Source organism: Mugil cephalus, chromosome 21 (genome assembly GCF_022458985.1).
Source record: "Mugil cephalus isolate CIBA_MC_2020 chromosome 21, CIBA_Mcephalus_1.1, whole genome shotgun sequence".
Lineage (NCBI taxonomy): Eukaryota > Metazoa > Chordata > Actinopteri > Mugiliformes > Mugilidae > Mugil > Mugil cephalus.
In genome coordinates, this window is record NC_061790.1 from 11,782,950 (window position 1) to 11,800,906 (window position 17,957).

A 17,957-nucleotide genomic window follows, 5' to 3' on the forward strand; every position below is an offset into this window, starting at 1 on the left:
GCAACCTTCAGCTCTTTCCTCCCGTCATTCCACACCAGGCCCTGAATAAGCCCCCTTTCACCAGAGAGAGACCTCCGCTGGTGGCCCTGCCCATGCAGAAGAGGAGCCCGATGGCCGTGTACCCGGCCAGCAACTCTGTTCTGGTGAGGGGAGATCCACCCTGATTACTTGGTTAATAATCGCTGTGTGATAACTTGTCATAGCTAATAACGTGTTTGGGAAGCATCCAGGTTATGACTTATTGCAGGGGTCTTCAATGTTTTAGGCCAAGGAACCCCAAACTGATGGAAAGATTAAATAGGGACCCCCTACCTACTATATGTGTTCTATAGTAAACTTGGCCTAGTGCTATTTATACATTAGCATTTTGCAGTCAATACTAAGTTATCCCTTATCCCATAACAAAAATATATAAAAAAATGTCTAATCAACCAAAGATTTTGTGACCCCCCCTGGAGTACCTCCGTGGACCCCTTAGGTGTCGTGGACCCCCTGTTGAAGACCTACAACTTGTTGCGTTTCTTGACGGCATTTCTCTACTCATTAAGTACCTTCTTTAGTAATAGCGCGGCAAGGAATTACATTAATGTTATAAAAATATACTCATACTTCCCCTGAGGAATTCCAGCTCTATTATACATGCCAAATGGAAAGTACTATTTTCAATTTCAATGCATAATAATGCACTCAAAATCTCCTGTGGATGCATTTTTATCTTTTTGAAATTCATGTTTAAATAAAAGTAGCTCTTGTAATGCATACTACTGAATTAGGGACCAGGTCGTCTTTTGTACTATAGATCGGGATGATCCCCTAATGTTAAGCTGCACGTTAATGGTTTATGGAATGGTTACCACTCAGGTCATCTGTTTAAGTTGCAGAAATGAGATTACCACCTCTTGTAAAAGTCTCACCCACTTTCCTTTTAGTTTGACACCGTGCCTGACACCACAGGCTTCTCCAACAGCGTAACACTCAAAGGCTTCAGCATGAAGGTGGAGGTAAAGACCAAAGTGTCGTCAGCGTATGTGCGCGCACGTGAACGCAACTTACATGACGACAGCGCTTTCGCTTGTTCTAAAAATCTTTCCAGGAAGTGCTGGAAGCTAAATGCGAGCCTGACGACGAGGTGCCTGGACAGGGCGACGTGAGCATGCTCAGCGTGAACTCCCTGAGACGCAGCATCAGCCAGGTGATGGACGGGAAGTCGCTCGCGGGGGACGACGAAGTGTGGGACCCGAACATTTCAGGCCATGACAGTGGGATGGTGAGAGACCCCAAAAACGTATGCTGAAACTGTTCATGCCACAACAAACGTCACATTACACAGACGTCCTGCCACATCATTGTTCATTTCTGAGAATGAACAATGGTGAAGTTTTAAACAGGGGCAGAGGGGAGAAATAAATACAGATTGTGGGCGCTGGTTCCTCCATTTAACGGTTCTTCTCCTTTATAGTTCATGGACGACGAGGAGTTCGTCGACACCGTCAAAGGCTTCAGCACCGTGAGGAAGGAACACACCATGTTCACCGACACCAACTTGTGACCCCGGCCCTGGGTGTTTAACGATTACACAACGAGGCCCCATGCTCATGTGAAGTCCACTTTGTCTTTTGTGCAGTTCCGAAGAACTGAAGCGTCACTGTGGCTCGTTAAGAGGTGTCAAGAGGTCACAGCTGAGGGAAAAGAGAGAAAATAAAGGAGACCAACGTGACTGAAGACAAGATCAGCAGGATACGTGATGTGCAAAGAGAATGAAAACGTTTTCTGACATCTGGAGGAGGAGGATCCCTCTGATGGAAGCACGTGTTTTTGTGGAGGTGCTTGACATTAAAATGAAGAGGAAACTAGAAAGCAAACAAAAGATGCAAACACACTGTATTTAATCTTTTTTTTTTCTTTATTTGCCTTCCAGAGAATTCTTTTATTTGATTTTATCATTACCATGATTTTTTGTAAGAGGTAGCTTTATGTGTGTTTGGATGCTATTTGGAATAGAGACACAAAATCTACAGCGAGCTCGCAAGAATATAAGGTGCCATTAAGTTGTCAGTTGGTAGGTGAGAGGACCGTGCAAAGAACGCTCTCCTCTCTTCTTCTTTTTCTCCTGAATGTCATCATGTGGTCAGATTGTCCAACAGGGTAAGATTGACGAAATATGGAAGTGTCTGATTTAAACTGATACTAAAATTGTTCAGCAAGATCAAAAATGAAGTGCAAGATTCTACTATACAGTTAAATTACAAGAGCTTGTGAGATCCAAAGGGAAGTGATATCATAGAGTTCCAGATGAAGGTGGCCCCCGACGTCTAGATACTGGTGGTGGTGGAGCAGATTAGCTGATGGGAGACTTCAGTTCAGACCATGCATGTGTGCTGAGGCCTACGTGGTCTGAAAGGCAGATTTCCATTAGACAGAAACTCAGTTTAAATGAGGGCCACTTTGGACTAATTGGCTCAGACAACGTGGGCAAACAGATCCTCACACACATAGTGACGCCGAAATTGAGAAGTTCAGGAGAGCGGAACAATGGAACGACAAAATAGTTTAAATTAACCAGAGAAGACTGAACACAAAACGTTTTATTGAACCTTCATCTAAACCAGGGTTTTTTAAGGACCCCAAATGATAGATAGAGATAGACACCCCACCTATTATATGACTTCTATATTAAACTCAGCCTAGCGCTATTTATAAATATACATTATTATTATTATTAAGCTATCCATTATCCCTTTACTAAAATATGTTAGAATCATGTCAATGTACAATGGGACCCTCTGGTGGTCCGCCTCTGGCCCGCGGGCCATACGTTTGACACCTGTGCAGTAAGCGATTCACACTTCAAACTGATTAAGTTCAAGCATTCAAGCTTGAATTAATTGAATATTTTAATGAATTTATTAGGACACACGTTCATTTTGATGTATTCCTGAAAGAACAACTTCATCTGAGCAGTTAACAGAGATGACCTTATTGGAGGAGACTATAAAATGCGTTGACTACTAGTCTTATTTTGTAAGTTTGAAGTCAAGTTTTTTTTTATTTTAAAATATTTTAAAAATACATCCAAGATAATGATTTGCAAAAAGCTAAATGTAGGCCAACTGAGAGATGAGAAATGTATTCATCGATCATCGTTTTTAAAGATATAACAAAGACCTTTCTAGTTCGTGAAAGTAGATGTTTTGGAGATGAAAGTGTTTTTTTCACAGTGTCTTTTTCTTTTTCATATGCATTAAGTTTATAATAGATCTAATAAAGCAGTGACAAAAAAAATGTGTCTCACAATTAATGGCATACACTCTCACATACACACAGCTTAGAATGAGCCAAAAACTTACACATATTTTCCTTTTATTTGAAATGAGTTGCAATGCAATGAGGGCACAAAACACTTGTACCATCACAGTCAACAATATGGTTACAAAACAAACATTTACATAATAAATTAATGTACTGCAGTACCGTGTGAGACAGTAAACACAAAACCCCCAAACTGGGGAGTTATACTGCATTAAAAAAAGAAGTTTGTTAAATGTACAAAGATTTTCTGGCATTTACAAAGGCAGCCTCTTTTTTATTATTATTATTATTATTATTGTTAATTTCCGTACCTGTATAAATATAAATCTCTAAACTGTAGTTTACTGATATGTCTGCTGAGAAGACGCGATCCTTCAGTCCTGATTTCATTAAAATCTATTAACAACGGATAGACGTACACAGTTTGAGTTGCAAATCGTTTTCCTTTAAGATTTACCAGATTATGATGAACACAGGGAACAACGTGTGTGTAACCGCCCAGAGCCTCCTGATATCGTTTTGTCAGTACGAATATTTTCTGCCTCGTGCGCTCCTCCCTTTAGTGTGATAACCTCAACCCGCCCGTAAACAGATAAACAATCCAGAGAAATGTGTTTGCAGCAGTAAAGTGCATGCAGCACATGCTAGCTTGTGAATGTTTTCATAGCCGGCGACAGTACAAACAAGTAATAGTATAAATAGTTAAATATAGCACTACGAGCTTTTGCCTTGCGTTACAAAATAATAAATGGACCCCTTACGTTTTAGCAACCCTTTGTGCAATCTTCCCCAACGTGCGTTATCTTTATCTCGACCCCTTTCCTCCTCTTTCCTCCCGGCCATAAGTCACGCTTTACTCGTCTCTGACACATTTCACCACTGCTTTGCTCATCCAGTGCTACGGCAACCCCCACTGATATCTTTGCTACACCTGCTACTACAAAGCACAACCTACAGTTGGGAGCATTATATGACGTCTCCTGAAATCCTGATTCAGTCAATATGTATTTATAATGCTACCTGGATTTAGTGGCTTCCGCGCTGGAGAAAAGGTTGGAAAAGATTAAAGTGCAGCAAGTTGAAGTGTCGCCGCTAAAAATGTTTTCAGAAACAAACTCAGGAATGTCAGTAACTTTCACAAGCTTCTTTTTTTTTTTTTTAAACTACTAACACTGATGATCGTACCTGAGAGCTTGACTAGACCTGATGGGACCTGTAGCAGCTGGTGATCTGAACCTTAGTGCAGCGACTTGCGGGCGACACGACGGACTTGTGGACTTGTGGAGGGGCGCTCCAGTGATCTGTACCTCCATACACAGTCATCCTGAGATATCCTATAATCACCATGATGCAGTGCAGGTGTCGTGTTTTGAATTTCTAACCTCACTGTGCGTTCGTGTCATCGCGGCATAATTGGAAAAATCACTTCCCAATTGTGAAAATTTAATTTTGTTTTTATTCCTCCTTAAACTGAAACAACTATTTAGTGGAAACCTTTGCCAAGTTGTTGACGTCACTTACACAGCAGCACAGCAGATGAGAGTTAGCCTCAATTAATCCTACATGTTAGCATTTAACAACACAACTTAGAGCAAATACAGACACATGTATCACCATTAACGTTGTTTGAAACTATTAAGAACCCCTCATCGACAGTTTCCTTTGGTCTTTGTTGTCACATAGATACTATTTATATGCACGTGGCCTCCTCGCTAGGCAAAGCCGTAGTCTTTTCTTATCAGAATGCGAGTAACGCCTTCCCTTTAGATTTCTTAATGGGGTATATATCACTCAATACAGAGAAAATACAGAAAAAATCCTCTGCTTGCAACTAGACACAAAGCCACAGTCACAAATGTACGTGACAAAAAGTCTTTCTCAATACGCAAGTTTTTCTACATCCCTCTCTTTTGTCATTCTGCTGTCAACGAATTTAACCCAGTGATAACCAGATAATCGCTACATTGCTAGAGAGTAATCAGTGGAGTTGATACGGCTTCCGACTTAAAAGCACAAACACGCCAAAATCTGGAAGAACATCTGAGGAGCACGTGAACATACAGCCACATCTTATGTTCTTGGCTTTGATAAAGATCCTCCTACGCTACTGAACGTGATGTTCACACCGATGGGGTAAATCAGCGGAGCGCCCCCCTACTGCTGTTTCAGTACTAACCTTCACAGTGACTGATGTGTTTAAATAGATGACGCTGATTCTTCACGTCGACGTGGGGGAAGCTTTGTTCAGCCATGGCTAAAGTTTCTAAGCTTCATCTAAGCTAACGAGACGCACTCTGTGGCGAGTTCACAAACGCCACTACTACACGACTAAATCACTGACAGAGTGCTACCACAAGAAGACTCGACAGTTTAACAGGGAGAGAGAACTCACAACTATAAAAAGCTGGCATGATTTTGACTAAACTATCTAGCTAACGACACGACCAGGTTATTTTCTACAGACGGAAAAAACGTCACATGAGGTACCTGCAGACTCATAAAATGGCGACTCGCGGGGAAGCGATAACGTTTTGGGGGGGCGGGGTCACTACTTGCGTGCTAAGAGGTCAATAGGCAGCATTTACAAAATCCTTGAAGAGTCCCTTATCTCACTAAAAACAACGCCTTATCCAAAAATATGCTTTACATGTTTGTTCATCCAGCGATTACTTTCTTAAGTCATTTCACGTTTTTTGTTTTTTTTTCCCTTTTTCAAAAAGTAAAAAGTTCTCGAAACTGTGCAATTCTCTCTCGATCATATACAAAATATTTCATTTTAAACATTCGGCTAACGGCTAATATTGAGCGAAAAAACCAAAACATGCGACGAGGGAAGAACCTACAGTTAAATTAAAGGGGTTTTGCTCTTTGATCATCAGCAAGCAGAGTTTACAACCTTAAGACTTAATGTGCAATCAATCAACTAATGCCGTTAACACAGTCTAGTTGTTTTTTTTATGCTCGATACTGCGTCCTCCTGGCACTTTGAGATTCACAGGCCGTGCCAGGATTGGTTTTCCATGGAAAATGCAAATAAAATGAATTTAAAAAAAAAAAATAGACAGCGTCATTTCCCTCACATTGGGCCTGCTGATAAAACCCTGGAAAATTAAAAAAAAAAACCACCTTGACCCCAAATCCAGAGGTGAGGTGTTAATACTGGCTACTGGCATCCATAGATATGTCGTCATGCAGTCAGGCTATTCAAGGATGTACCACTCTGGTATTTTAAAAAATAATAATAAAAATGAACTATACAGAACAGGGAGTTATATCTAGAGTTAAAATCTTATGAACAACAACAATGGTAGAGTAAAAAAAATAATAAAACAAAATGTTTTAAAAACTAGGGAAGGAGGAAGGTTTGGATTTCAATCTCTTCTCTGTGTTATTTGCTGCTGTCGTCGTTGTTGTTTTAAATTACCAGAACCCTCTTCAGACGGTCCAGCGGACGGTTCTGGAAACACAGGTCTCGCCTTTTGACCTTACGTGGGGCAAAGAACTGTGGAGACAAGAGCAGACAGGGCTCAGTCCGGACGCTGGTCAGCGATTCACAGCGGCACGTGAGGGAGCGCCGCGAGTTACCGAAGAGCTACTACAGCGGGGATAGGTGTGCGGTGAGAGAGGAGGAAACGGTTAGTAACAGGTGAGAAGCAAACACGTGAACAGCTGCTACTACAAGCTCGCGGTAAAGGCCGGTTATGTGCACGGGTGTGTTTTCGGGGGGAAGGGTGGGAGGTCTAGTGCAGCCACAAGCGCTACACGGCACGATATGTATGCGCACTACAGCGGAGAGTGAGTGGGGGGGAGGCGGCTGCTTCTGCGCAGAGGTGACGTTACTATGCAGACAGAGAGAAAGAAAGAAAGAAAGAAAGAAGGGAAGGCTGAAGGTGAATAATCTGTGTTAGCCTCACAAACCTCGGTCTCCACTGCTCTCATACCAGAGCTACCGAAAAGGACAGCGCAGCACAGGTGAGAGACAAGGAAGGAACACGTCAACGGTGAAAGGATGCAAGAGAAGCATTGTTGCCTGTGCTACTCTCTCCTCTACTGTCGCTGAACACATAAAACTTTGCGCTTCCTCTTTCAGGCGACAGGAAAAGGAGGACGTCTGGATCTGACATCATGAAATGTGTTCACTCTGCAACAAATCACCTGAAGCTGCTCGGTGTTTCACTGGCTGAGCGTGTGCTTACCTTTGAGGATGTAGTCTGTTAGGAGGGCGGGCACCTTCTCGCTGTCGTCCCTCATGGCGTGGAGGACTGGCACGGAGAGATCAGATTATTACATTTCAAAAATACCACGTCACGAACGCTGTCTCATCTTGTCTCGTCTTCTACTACTGCTTATCTTTAGAGGTGGGAGGACACAAACGCTGTGTAAATTGTGATTAAAAAAAAAGATTTAAAGAAGCAATCTGGATCAACTGGTTGGCTTTGGTGAACCGGTTGACTACTGCTGGTAAATGTAAGTATGTTTTGAATTTCCCCTCCCTCCCAGGGATCCAAACAGAGTCGCCTGTGTGACGTTGTTAGTCAGTTGAACATCAGCTCTGCCTGCCTTTTGCAGAAGTATACCTGCTGGGTGATGAACTACTTGTGACCAACTGCGTGCTGTTTACTTCCACATAATTTTACAGTGACATACCCGTACATTTATTTAAATAAAAACATCAGAGACAAATGCATAGCACACAAACCCTTGTGGTTATTTGGTGCAGTGCGTGGGCTCAGGACCACTCTGACAGCCACTGTATCTGAATCTGTATCTCAGTCTAAACTCAGAACTGTTACTGTCGAATGTGGAGCTCAGTTCATTTAATATGGATTGAGGCCAAGTAGAAAACTGTCCAGTGATTGAAATATCCTAATTTGAAATTCTTTTTGCAAATAAAAGGGCTCTGCAAGACCATCCGGACTTGAAAACTGGTTGCTGAGTGGGTCAAATCCTAAACCCAGACTACAGCAGCTTGTGTCACTAGTTCTCAGGAGAAGAGGCACGGCGGTAAATAATAATCTCTCCCAATTTTTCTGTCAGTGTGATGTGTGTGTGTGCGAGTGTGTGTTCAGGTGGTAACACTCACTCTTGGTGAGGATCTGGAGGTCCTCTACAGACGGGGACCCTGCTTTCTTCTCATAAGGGATTACTGTGGTCAGGTACTGAGGGGGGGAAATAATCATGTTAGATAAGAACAATGACACAGTTGGAAAAAGATTAACCACCACACCGAACGAAAGCAAAACGGCTCCTTGTTGTGACAGGCTAATGAAGCGTGATGAAGGATGCTCGTGTGCAACCGCTGACTGGTTTCAGAGGCCTGTCAGAGTTTTACTGATGTGGAGCAGAAACAAAACTAGCAACAGTGTAATATTGGCTTACAACAATGGAACAACAAGAACGTGCAACACAAAAAGCTGCAAAACAAAAATGACGAGCGAGTTTGTTTCAATGAAATTATTACAAAAAGAAAAGAAAGCAGATAATGACTGAATTAAGGAGAACAGAAATCAAAGATGAAGAATTGACGCCAGCGGTGGGAGCTGTAGAAAAGAAAAACATGCCAACGGAGAGAAGGAAAAAACAAAAAAACAAAACATATTTTATCTGCAGTGTGGAAAGAAAGAGCAGGGGCACCTGTTTGTCCCCTCCTGTGTTGCCAAAAGTTTGGCGGAGGCCATTTTGAATGACATTGGAGAGTCCCTCCAGAGTGAGGAGCTAGAAGGAGCGAGAGGAAGGAGGAGAAAAGAGATTGACGACAGATGAGGAAGATTCTACATCGAGGGAAAGAGGGAAAAAAGAAAGGCTGGCGCCGGTTCACCCATGCCGACTGTCAGGTCGGGGATCTATTCTTATCATGTGTGAAGCTTGTGCGTCTGTTTCACTGATCATCATCATCATAATGGTGCATTCAGGGCGTACGTGTTTATTTTCGCTGACGCCTCCTCCCACGCCCCGTCGCCACGTGACTCACCGTGCCCGGTACGTGCGTGCTGGTCGTCCTCTGCCCGTTAGGCCCCGTCGTGGTCGTGCTCCTGATCTTCTTCTTCTTGCGCAGCAGCTCGCGGTGCTCCTTCTGCCGGTTCTGCACGTCGATCAGCAGCGAGATGAAGCTGTTCTTCACCTGTTTGCGCAAAAACACTGCATTTAATTCTCCTGTTTTTTTGGGAACACGCTGTAGTTTTGACGCGCGGCGCTCTCGGCAAAGTCTATTTAAAGACGCCGTCACAACACACTGACAGCATTATGACATTGAAGCTAACAACGCTGTGAAAATAAAGCTGCTAGCAGTTCGCTGAGCTCTCTCTCCGAACGTTCTCTTCTCACCAAGCTGATGTGCAAAGAACTGTGCTTGAAACTTTTTGATTCGATTGATTAAAACGTTTTTCCCAGCCGACATACTGATGTGACCAGTGGTTCCTAATAATTGCCTGGACTCTGTTGATCCGTCGTAGTTTCATGTGTCACACCATGACCACATGACGAATCCGAAACCTTTCTTAAATAACACAAACAACATTGTGTTGGTATTTTATTTTACCCCGTTGCTCCCGCAGAGCATCTCTCTGCACTGGTTAGGACCCCTCTCCCTCCCTGTCCCCTCGTTCACTCAACACCAACAGAATTAAACCTTAAACTCACACAGACACGGTACAAATATGCGAGTAACGCACAGTATCCACTAGTCCAAACACAGCCTTCTCCCTATTAATAGAGCTAGTAAACAGAAAGGCACAGGGGTATTAATTAAGTGTGCAACTAAGACGTGACAGCGAGGCGGCATCTGCAATAACAGCCCTCCCTTCCCCAAGAGGATGGGGCTATAATTAATAAACCTCTATTGTCCCACTGTGACATGTTAAAATGTCTGCGTAGAAAAGGGCGCATCGGGTCACTTTAAGCTGGAGTTAGGAACTCGCTGTCGACCGAAGCGCGTAACGGCAGCACTGAAGCGGTAAAATCAAAGTAAGTACCTCCTTCTCGTAGTCCAGTTCGTCTCGCAGCGCCAGGGCCTGGATGAGCTCCTCGCTGTAGCGGCGGATGGCCGTCTCCACTTCCTCCAGGGTCTCTGTCAGCTCCGACACCGACAGCTGACGCAGCCCTGAGGGTGATTTGGAGCCGTTTGCGGCGTGTACGGGTTTGCGAGGAAACTTGGCAGAGCCGAGTTTACGACTGATACGTTCATTACATTTGTAACGTCGAATTCATGTACCGGCTTCAGAAAATATCATCGCCAACGAACAACCTTGTGATAACAGAGAACATCTCATTTTAAAGAAACCGAAGTACACTGTGAGTTTGATGCTCATTAAAAGAGAAGACAAATATCTCTTAATGCGACGCCGTCTCTCTGAGTGAGAGTAAACACTGCGCATATAATTTGTGGCACCCATTATTGTGGTGTAGTTAATACGAACAGATAGATAAAAACAAAATGTTTAGCTTTAAGGCGTTTGTTAGGAACAAACAAACCAGTGTGAGATGTACACTACGCCGTTATATTATATAACATTTTGAGGCAACACACTTGCGGTCTCTTTGCATTTGTTACACATTACGTAAGGATGTTATCACGTTTGTGCATGTGCCTGGCTTCATGCACGAGACGACAGTGCGACCCATCGCGCTTCATACTGGGATTGATAACCGTCAAGCGGCAGCAGAGTGTGAAAGGGCGCATCAACGTTACATAATTGTGTAGTGAAAGGTCTCTGTGTGTCTTTCTTGTAAGACAGTGTTACTCACGGTCCTCGTAGCTGGTGTTGGAGCCGGAGCGTTTCAGAGTGTGGAGGTCCTGAGAGAGCATGGACAAGTCGGACTGGGACGGACTCTCGTCGTCCTCTGGGTCTGGAGACTCCTGCATCATCTCCTCTATCTCCTCTATCACCTAAACACAGACAGAGGTTCACAGTTTGTTCATTTTCAGCCAGTGCTGATGTTTATACGCAAACAGTTACTTCCAGCAACTGTGTTTCCTTCTATACGATTATTCTGCTACACCCAGTGGGAGCACAGCTGAGTGATTTAAGTTGTGCTTTGTCATTCTGTAATAACAAACAAAAGGCTGGCACAACACGGCAACTCGCCCTTAGTTTATCTCAGAGTGTTAGACACACATGACTAAGTCTGTCTCAGTCTGACCTTCATGTCTCATCACGGACGATGTTTGTGTAAATCTCATAAAGAATCTGAGGGACAGACCCAATAAAGTCAGATGGATGAGTAGAAAATCAGCTCAAGTGTCGGCTGACATTTATGGAGACACAGACTCAAACACAATAAATTTTTATTAAGGTTCCACTCAGAACCCGTTCAGCCCTTACACTGACGTCTTTCCTGGGCCTCAGAACACAAGTGGCCAGTTGTGGAGACACATTTGACTAATCTGATCTGGGTTGCTGGCATCATTCCTTTTATAGTGTGAACATACAACGCGTCCTGGGTTATATTAAGGGCCACCTACTCAGCAGGGGTGTTGTCATCCGACCGCTGTTATAAATGATTTCCTTTTATTGAAATATTCTGCCCTTGTAGCTGTTAACTAACTAAATTATAAACACATCTAAAAAACAGTGCAAATGATCACTGATGTGATTGTGGAGGTGTATGAGGAGCCGCATGGAGTTCCAATAAATATTTTGTGTTTTTGCTACTATGTCACTTTACACTTTTTCTTTTTAAAAGTTGGATGTCATTGTTGTGTCATTCGTGTATTCCACTAATCACAATATACATCTGCCACCTCATGTGTTGCTACTTTGACCAACACTAAGTTCTAAGTTGTGAACAGATGTTTAGTGTCTTGGACATGCGTTGCCTATGTAAAAATCTTATCCTGGTTTCTAGAGGCTGAAATGGTGATAACTTCAAAACAAATATGACGTATGATAGAAAACCAGGATAAGCCTCTGAACTGAGACTGATATTCATGTAAACAGAGTCCCTGCTTTGTTAATACATGTGCCTGTATGTGGAGGAGGATGTAGTTTCCATATTTAAATGAAAGCGAGAGCAGACTTCCAGTTACAGTTGCCAAAACACGCTGCTGTGGAACTGGAGTGTGTGTAAATAGGTGACCTGCTCAGCTGTGAAGAGCGGCTCATCGTTGATGGAGGACACGATGATCGAGTGCATATCCATCTGCTCCCTCAGCTCCTCGTCGTCCGACAGGTCCAAAGACTGGTTGTCCAACTTCTGTTCCTCGGGGAAGGAGGCGAGAGCAGAGATTGAGAGACAACTTGGACGAGACGACAAACAGGTGGTTAAGCAGATTGAAGGCAGAGATTCAAACGGCTTCAATTTGTGGATCTGCTCTTTGTCTGTCTGGCCTGTGTGCTTGGAAACATGATCACTGTGATACATCACAGAGTGTGTGTGTGTGTGTGTGTGTGTGTGTGACTATGGTACCTCCTGGCTGGTGAGGTTGAGGGTGGGCAGGTGTAGGGAGCGAGTGTGCGACGTCTTCCAGTCCACGGGCATCACGTTGCCGTAGTTATCAGTCAGAGCGTTCCACACCCTGAAAGACAGAAAGAAGGATCCGGGACTTAAACGGGACTGAAGACGAATATGAGACAGAGCAAAAGAGACAACAGGTTTCAACTGTAGATAAGACAACTCCTGTTTCCTTCTCGTTTTGCCTGTGACACAGCATGACACGGCTGAATGACGTCCTGTTCTCTGACCGCTCCCTCACCACTTCACTACGCTCCTGCTGCTTCAACAAAAACACTGAAACCTCTAACCAAACATCGACTTGGTTGATAATGCACATGGTTGAAAACTTTCCAAAGAGCATCTGTTATTATTACTTTCTCTAAACTGTGTTGTTATCTCATCAGAGCCACGTCGGCTGGTTTAGCGTCAGCGTCGTCCCACCTCCGACAGACTGCTGAATGTTTACAATACTCTGTGGCGGGCGCGCTGGCAGAGAACATATCGGAGCTGAACAGATGGCAGCGCGAAGTCTGTTAAACATGATGAGTTGACTGTGAATTCCACCATCATCTTTAAAAAACATATTTGTTAACAGATTTGAAGAATCTTGTACAATATGTGCAAATATATACACGGGATAAACGAATCAGTCGCACCGTGTGTTATCTGTTTTTGGCTTCATCTCTAAAAACCTGAATCATTTTATTCAAGCATTAGGCTGACTCTTTTAAAGGTTAAATTCAGTTTTATTGGAAACTGTGCAGTCCCTCTAATCTATGACAGAATATCACATTTGCTCAAGATATAAAACTCAAGCGGTTGTTTCTCTGGTTCTGACTGTGCAATCGGAGAAAGGATGGATGCTGTGAACCCATGTGTCAGAGTGGCTCTGCGTTGTCATGCCCTCCATCACACGCACACACACAAATGTTTATGTAACACGTGTGTTTCTCCCTGAAGTGCTCATGCACAGCTTGGGGAGCAGGGGGATGTTGGGTCGTTCTAAATAGGGCAAAGGCTGGCAGGAAATATTTTTTCTGCCCCGAGCACCGACACTGTCTTCGGCACGTGAGCGCAAGCCAGAATACACCATTAGCTTCGGTTTCGTTGGGTGCATTTGAACCGAAAAACGAGGCTGGTTTTGAATTTCAAGGAACCATATTTATGAGTTCACACCTCAGCACCGTGCTAATCTTGTTCACTTGCTTGAACATATTTATGCAGCACATATTAGTTTGTCTCTGGATAATTGGCACACGCAAATAATGCACACGTAAACAATTTGCTTTTTCTGTACCGTCTCTCACTCAAACCCACACGCATTTCCTCCTTGTCATCCTTTAGTGCGTCTCTGACACGGTGGAGCTAGAGTCTTGTTAAGGGTCTAGGCACGTCCTGCAAAAATGCAGTCATCCAGAAAAGACTCTCACAGAGCCTGGCACTGCTCTTTGGGCTTCTGCAGGCTGCTGTCCAATTACTCCACTCCCTACTTCCTCCGTTGCTTCAACTAGGACAGTCATAAATGTTTATTTCCTCCTGTCTGATCGACCTACCTTTAACTGAGAGAGACTTTTTGTTGTGACCAGCTCACGGATATGTAGGACCATCTGTATGTGTATGTGTGGCAATCAACCTGCCCACGTAAAGACTGTCTAAGCCAGCGGGGTCTTATCTAAATCCACTCTCAAGTCCAGTTCATGTCATCCGTCAACATCTGTGACATAACATACTGGATATTTATCTAATGTTAACTGACGTGATATTAATACAGAAGTTCATTTAAACCGTTCTGGTTAATAAAAACAAAAACATTTAACGAAAATGCCCAGCATGCACCTGTTCAAAACTCTCAAGCATGACAAGTTATAATCACAGGCTTATAGAAAAATATGATGGGTATTCTATACTATACAAAAAAATCTATAAAAAAAATTTTTTAGAGGACAAACAAGCAAAAACAGGTCCATTCAGCATTAGAAAAAAAAGTCAGAAACCTCTGTTTTAAAAGTCTGCCTTAAACAGATGATGGGTAACATTTTCTATTCACCTCTCGTAAATGTTAAGTATGCAAAGTGGTCAATAAAGGATTTTAACAACAGCTGAATGTCCACCTATCTTACTCAGATTCAGTACAATCTGCACACTGTAAGATACACAGAGGTGGGCTTAGTGCAGGACTGTTATTATAGTTATGTTACAATGCATTCAGTTTCAATAATGTACATGATGATTTGTAAAGTGAGTGTACGTATGAAAGAGCCCCGGTCCGGAGCATTGATGTAGGCATGTCTAGCTTCTTTGCAGATCTGAAGCTTGCACAAATTGTGCTTTAATTCTTTAATAACAGCGGCATAGTGTTGCAATATGTGAGGCAAGAGGAAAGAGGAAGGTGATTCATCGAGCCAACTCAGCTCAGTTAGTTACAGCAACATCTTGATGTGACTATCTGCTCTGGGTGGCTTGTAAATGTGTTCATTTGGACGTCCGGCCAATAACAGAGGCTGTTTATTGTGGCAATAACCTATGCCGACAGTGTCACCTGTGCGTAATGATTGCACGTATGCAACATAACATACTGGGTCTGTTAAAGCATAAAGGGAACAACAACAACAAGGAACAAGGCTCCTAAAAGTTGGGTCAGAGTTGTAGTGTTTCATGTGATCAACCTAATAAACTATATACACACACACACGGGACAAAGAGCATCTGTAAAGCAGCCAGCAGCAATTCAATCACTCCAAAATATAAAAAGCTGAAAACCTAAATAACAATAAATAATAATAATCAGTGCTTTGATAGCTCATCATTTAAATCAAGTACTGGGAACGTGGCATCACCCCTCCCCTGTCCTTTAAACTCACACAGAACCAAACGCTTTCAAGGGACACAGCCAAAATAATAAACTGTATTTGTCATTGAAAACACAGCAGTTGGATGCTAGCTAAGTCTATCTTCACTACATAACGAAATTATGTATTTAGTTTAGTCTAAACTTTGCAGTGATTGAAGTTAAGCTCGGCGTCCCCACCGGGAAACATCAGAGGCAGGTTAGCTTCCTGAGGCTAAAGCGGCTAGCTAGCCGAGAGATTAAAAGTTGCCGTTTAAAAATATCCGCATAAAAATTCACACTCACTCGTCGTCTTTCAGGTAGTTGTCCTCCGAGATAGGTTTAATGGGGGCGATGTTTTCCGTCGTAGTGTTGTAGTTTCGGAAACACACAGTCAGCTTCTCGTCGAAGTCGTGGACGAGGTCCTCCATCGACTTGAAGCTGCAGATCTCCCCGGAGAAACTGTTGTCCAGGTCGGAGAAATCGTCTAGGCCCGACGGGTCGCCCACATTTGAGTTCAGCTGGTCCAGCTGGTCGGCCGACTCCGAGGACGGCTTGAATTCATTAAAGTCCTGCCAGTCCTCGTCGAAGTGGGCTAACGGCGCCGCCATGACTGCCGCGGGAGCTCGGTTGACAGTCGGTGAAAAGCCCCTCGATAGGTGCTCTGTTTTCGGATTTGAGACACGACTGAACCACGGGACGGTGGGAGAGAGAGAGGTGGAGGGGAGTGAGTGGGCGGAGTGGAGTGACGTCAATTTTAAGCGCCTCCCCCTTCCAGATGGAGCAAAACAAACCCACACAACACAGCACACTCCTGTCAGCCATGATATATAATATATACATATATTTTCACGTTATAATGTCAAACGTATCACGTTATAACGCGGTATGAGTAAAGTATTAGTATTAGTTGGTAGTTTTTTCTATACAATAGTCACATCTAATCTAGTTAACTGCTGGCTCTTGAGTTTTATATGGTATATTGTAGCCTGAATGGCCTTTCCAAAGAAATAGATCCTTTGTTTTATCTGAAAACACCACTAGATGGCCCTTTCCCCTTTTTCTGAGATCCTAATTTGAAATAAAGAATAAATAAAACTCAGTGACAGCTGGTAGAAGTGGGCTAACAGGTCTGGGCCCTCCTAAGCTAACGGGCTGCATTTTTACAACCCCAGCACCCCCTGCTTTCATTCATTTAATTCTTGTAAATGACTGACAGGTGTCATATCATGCCCAAGAATTACAAAGGGATAGGATTTCACTTCTGACCGTTGGAGATTGTGATGCCAGGTAACTACAGCAACAATGATGCTCTACTGATGTCTACATTTCAACCATCCCAAAACATCCCTAAATGTTCTGAGATTCAGTTAAATTACCTGAATGCCCATCACTCTAATTTGAAAGGCAAAATTGGTAACCACATTAGACCTAATGAACACAAACAGTAAATAACTTGTCAACTTGTCATCATGGATCCTCATGTTATTATTATTCTCTGACCTCTGACCCTGATTGAGATGTTCCTCGGTAGAACTCTGAGCTCAGAGGTTCCACCATTGCTACAGCAAATTCACAACAAATTCATAAATACACAACCTCTACAACAGACAAACAAGAACAAGCAGCTTTCAGCATTTAGCCTAGTCCACAATTGGTGAAAAGCAAAGATTTCCAGTGACAACTTTTTCAGCGACGGAACAACAGAAACTGACAAAACCCATCTCATCATGAATGTGAGACTTTTTTTTTTATTATTATTATTTTTAAACAACACTCATTTTTGAAGGATGATTTGTGATGGAGTGAATCTGATGTGACTCTGAGCATATTGGCAGGTTTGAGATTACAAATTACAACTGGATTTTAAAGCATAGTGGAGAGACTGCAAGCACACGTATAGACACTGATAATTAGGTCAATTATAATTTACTTCGGAATCACATTTAACTTGAAAATTTCATTTTTGTGTCCTCACAGATGTAAAACTGGCAGACCTCGCCCCTACACCCTGCATCACGGCTGACTGATTAAGCAGTGCCTGTGGGAAAAACTGAGTCGTCCAAAGATAACCACAATGAAAAATCCTGATGGCAGAGTCTCTGAGTACCACCACTTATAGATGTGAATATTTTTGAATAACGAAAAAAACCTCGGCTACCCATCAGGAAGAGATATAAATGAAGAAGAAAACGGAATATACTAGTACAAGGACATCGTTGTAAATATACGATATCGTACTAGTAAAGACTCCAGTCACTGTAAATACAGACCACAGCTTGTGCTGACTTTTAATTTACGTCACTTCAACTTCAAGTTGTCATAAAAACTGCAAAGTCAACAACATAAATCAACAGTTACTACAGTCTATGTAATACAGCCTCTGACA

At 43.0% G+C, this 17,957-nt stretch overlaps 2 protein-coding genes across 7 annotated transcripts; one reads left to right on the plus strand and one right to left on the minus strand.

Annotated features, from left to right (window-relative positions):
* The first annotated feature begins 839 nt into the window (after nucleotides 1-839).
* Nucleotides 840-2,729, plus strand: si:ch211-57i17.5 (usherin). Its single transcript, XM_047574189.1, has 3 exons — nucleotides 840-1,001; nucleotides 1,094-1,267; nucleotides 1,460-2,729. The coding sequence occupies exons 1-3, from the start codon at nucleotides 990-992 to the stop codon at nucleotides 1,547-1,549; spliced, it is 276 nt and encodes a 91-aa protein (XP_047430145.1). The 5' UTR covers nucleotides 840-989; the 3' UTR covers nucleotides 1,550-2,729.
* Nucleotides 2,730-3,343: 614 nt separating this feature from the next.
* Nucleotides 3,344-16,273, minus strand: fez2b (fasciculation and elongation protein zeta 2b). 6 transcript variants are annotated; one of them, XM_047573708.1, is made up of 11 exons: nucleotides 15,875-16,273; nucleotides 12,715-12,823; nucleotides 12,385-12,507; nucleotides 11,053-11,194; nucleotides 10,281-10,408; nucleotides 9,281-9,430; nucleotides 8,944-9,024; nucleotides 8,393-8,468; nucleotides 7,506-7,571; nucleotides 7,228-7,255; nucleotides 3,344-6,811 (listed from the first exon to the last, which is right to left on the minus strand). In XM_047573708.1, the coding sequence occupies exons 1-10, from the start codon at nucleotides 16,177-16,179 to the stop codon at nucleotides 7,245-7,247; spliced, it is 1,191 nt and encodes a 396-aa protein (XP_047429664.1). In that variant the 5' UTR covers nucleotides 16,180-16,273; the 3' UTR covers nucleotides 3,344-6,811; nucleotides 7,228-7,244. The 6 variants fall into 6 exon arrangements, with proteins under 6 accessions (XP_047429664.1, XP_047429662.1, XP_047429667.1 ...); XM_047573706.1 differs by lacking the exon at nucleotides 7,228-7,255 and having other exon boundaries at nucleotides 15,875-16,272; XM_047573711.1 differs by lacking the exon at nucleotides 8,944-9,024 and having other exon boundaries at nucleotides 15,875-16,270.
* Between the last annotated feature and the right edge of the window lie 1,684 nt (nucleotides 16,274-17,957).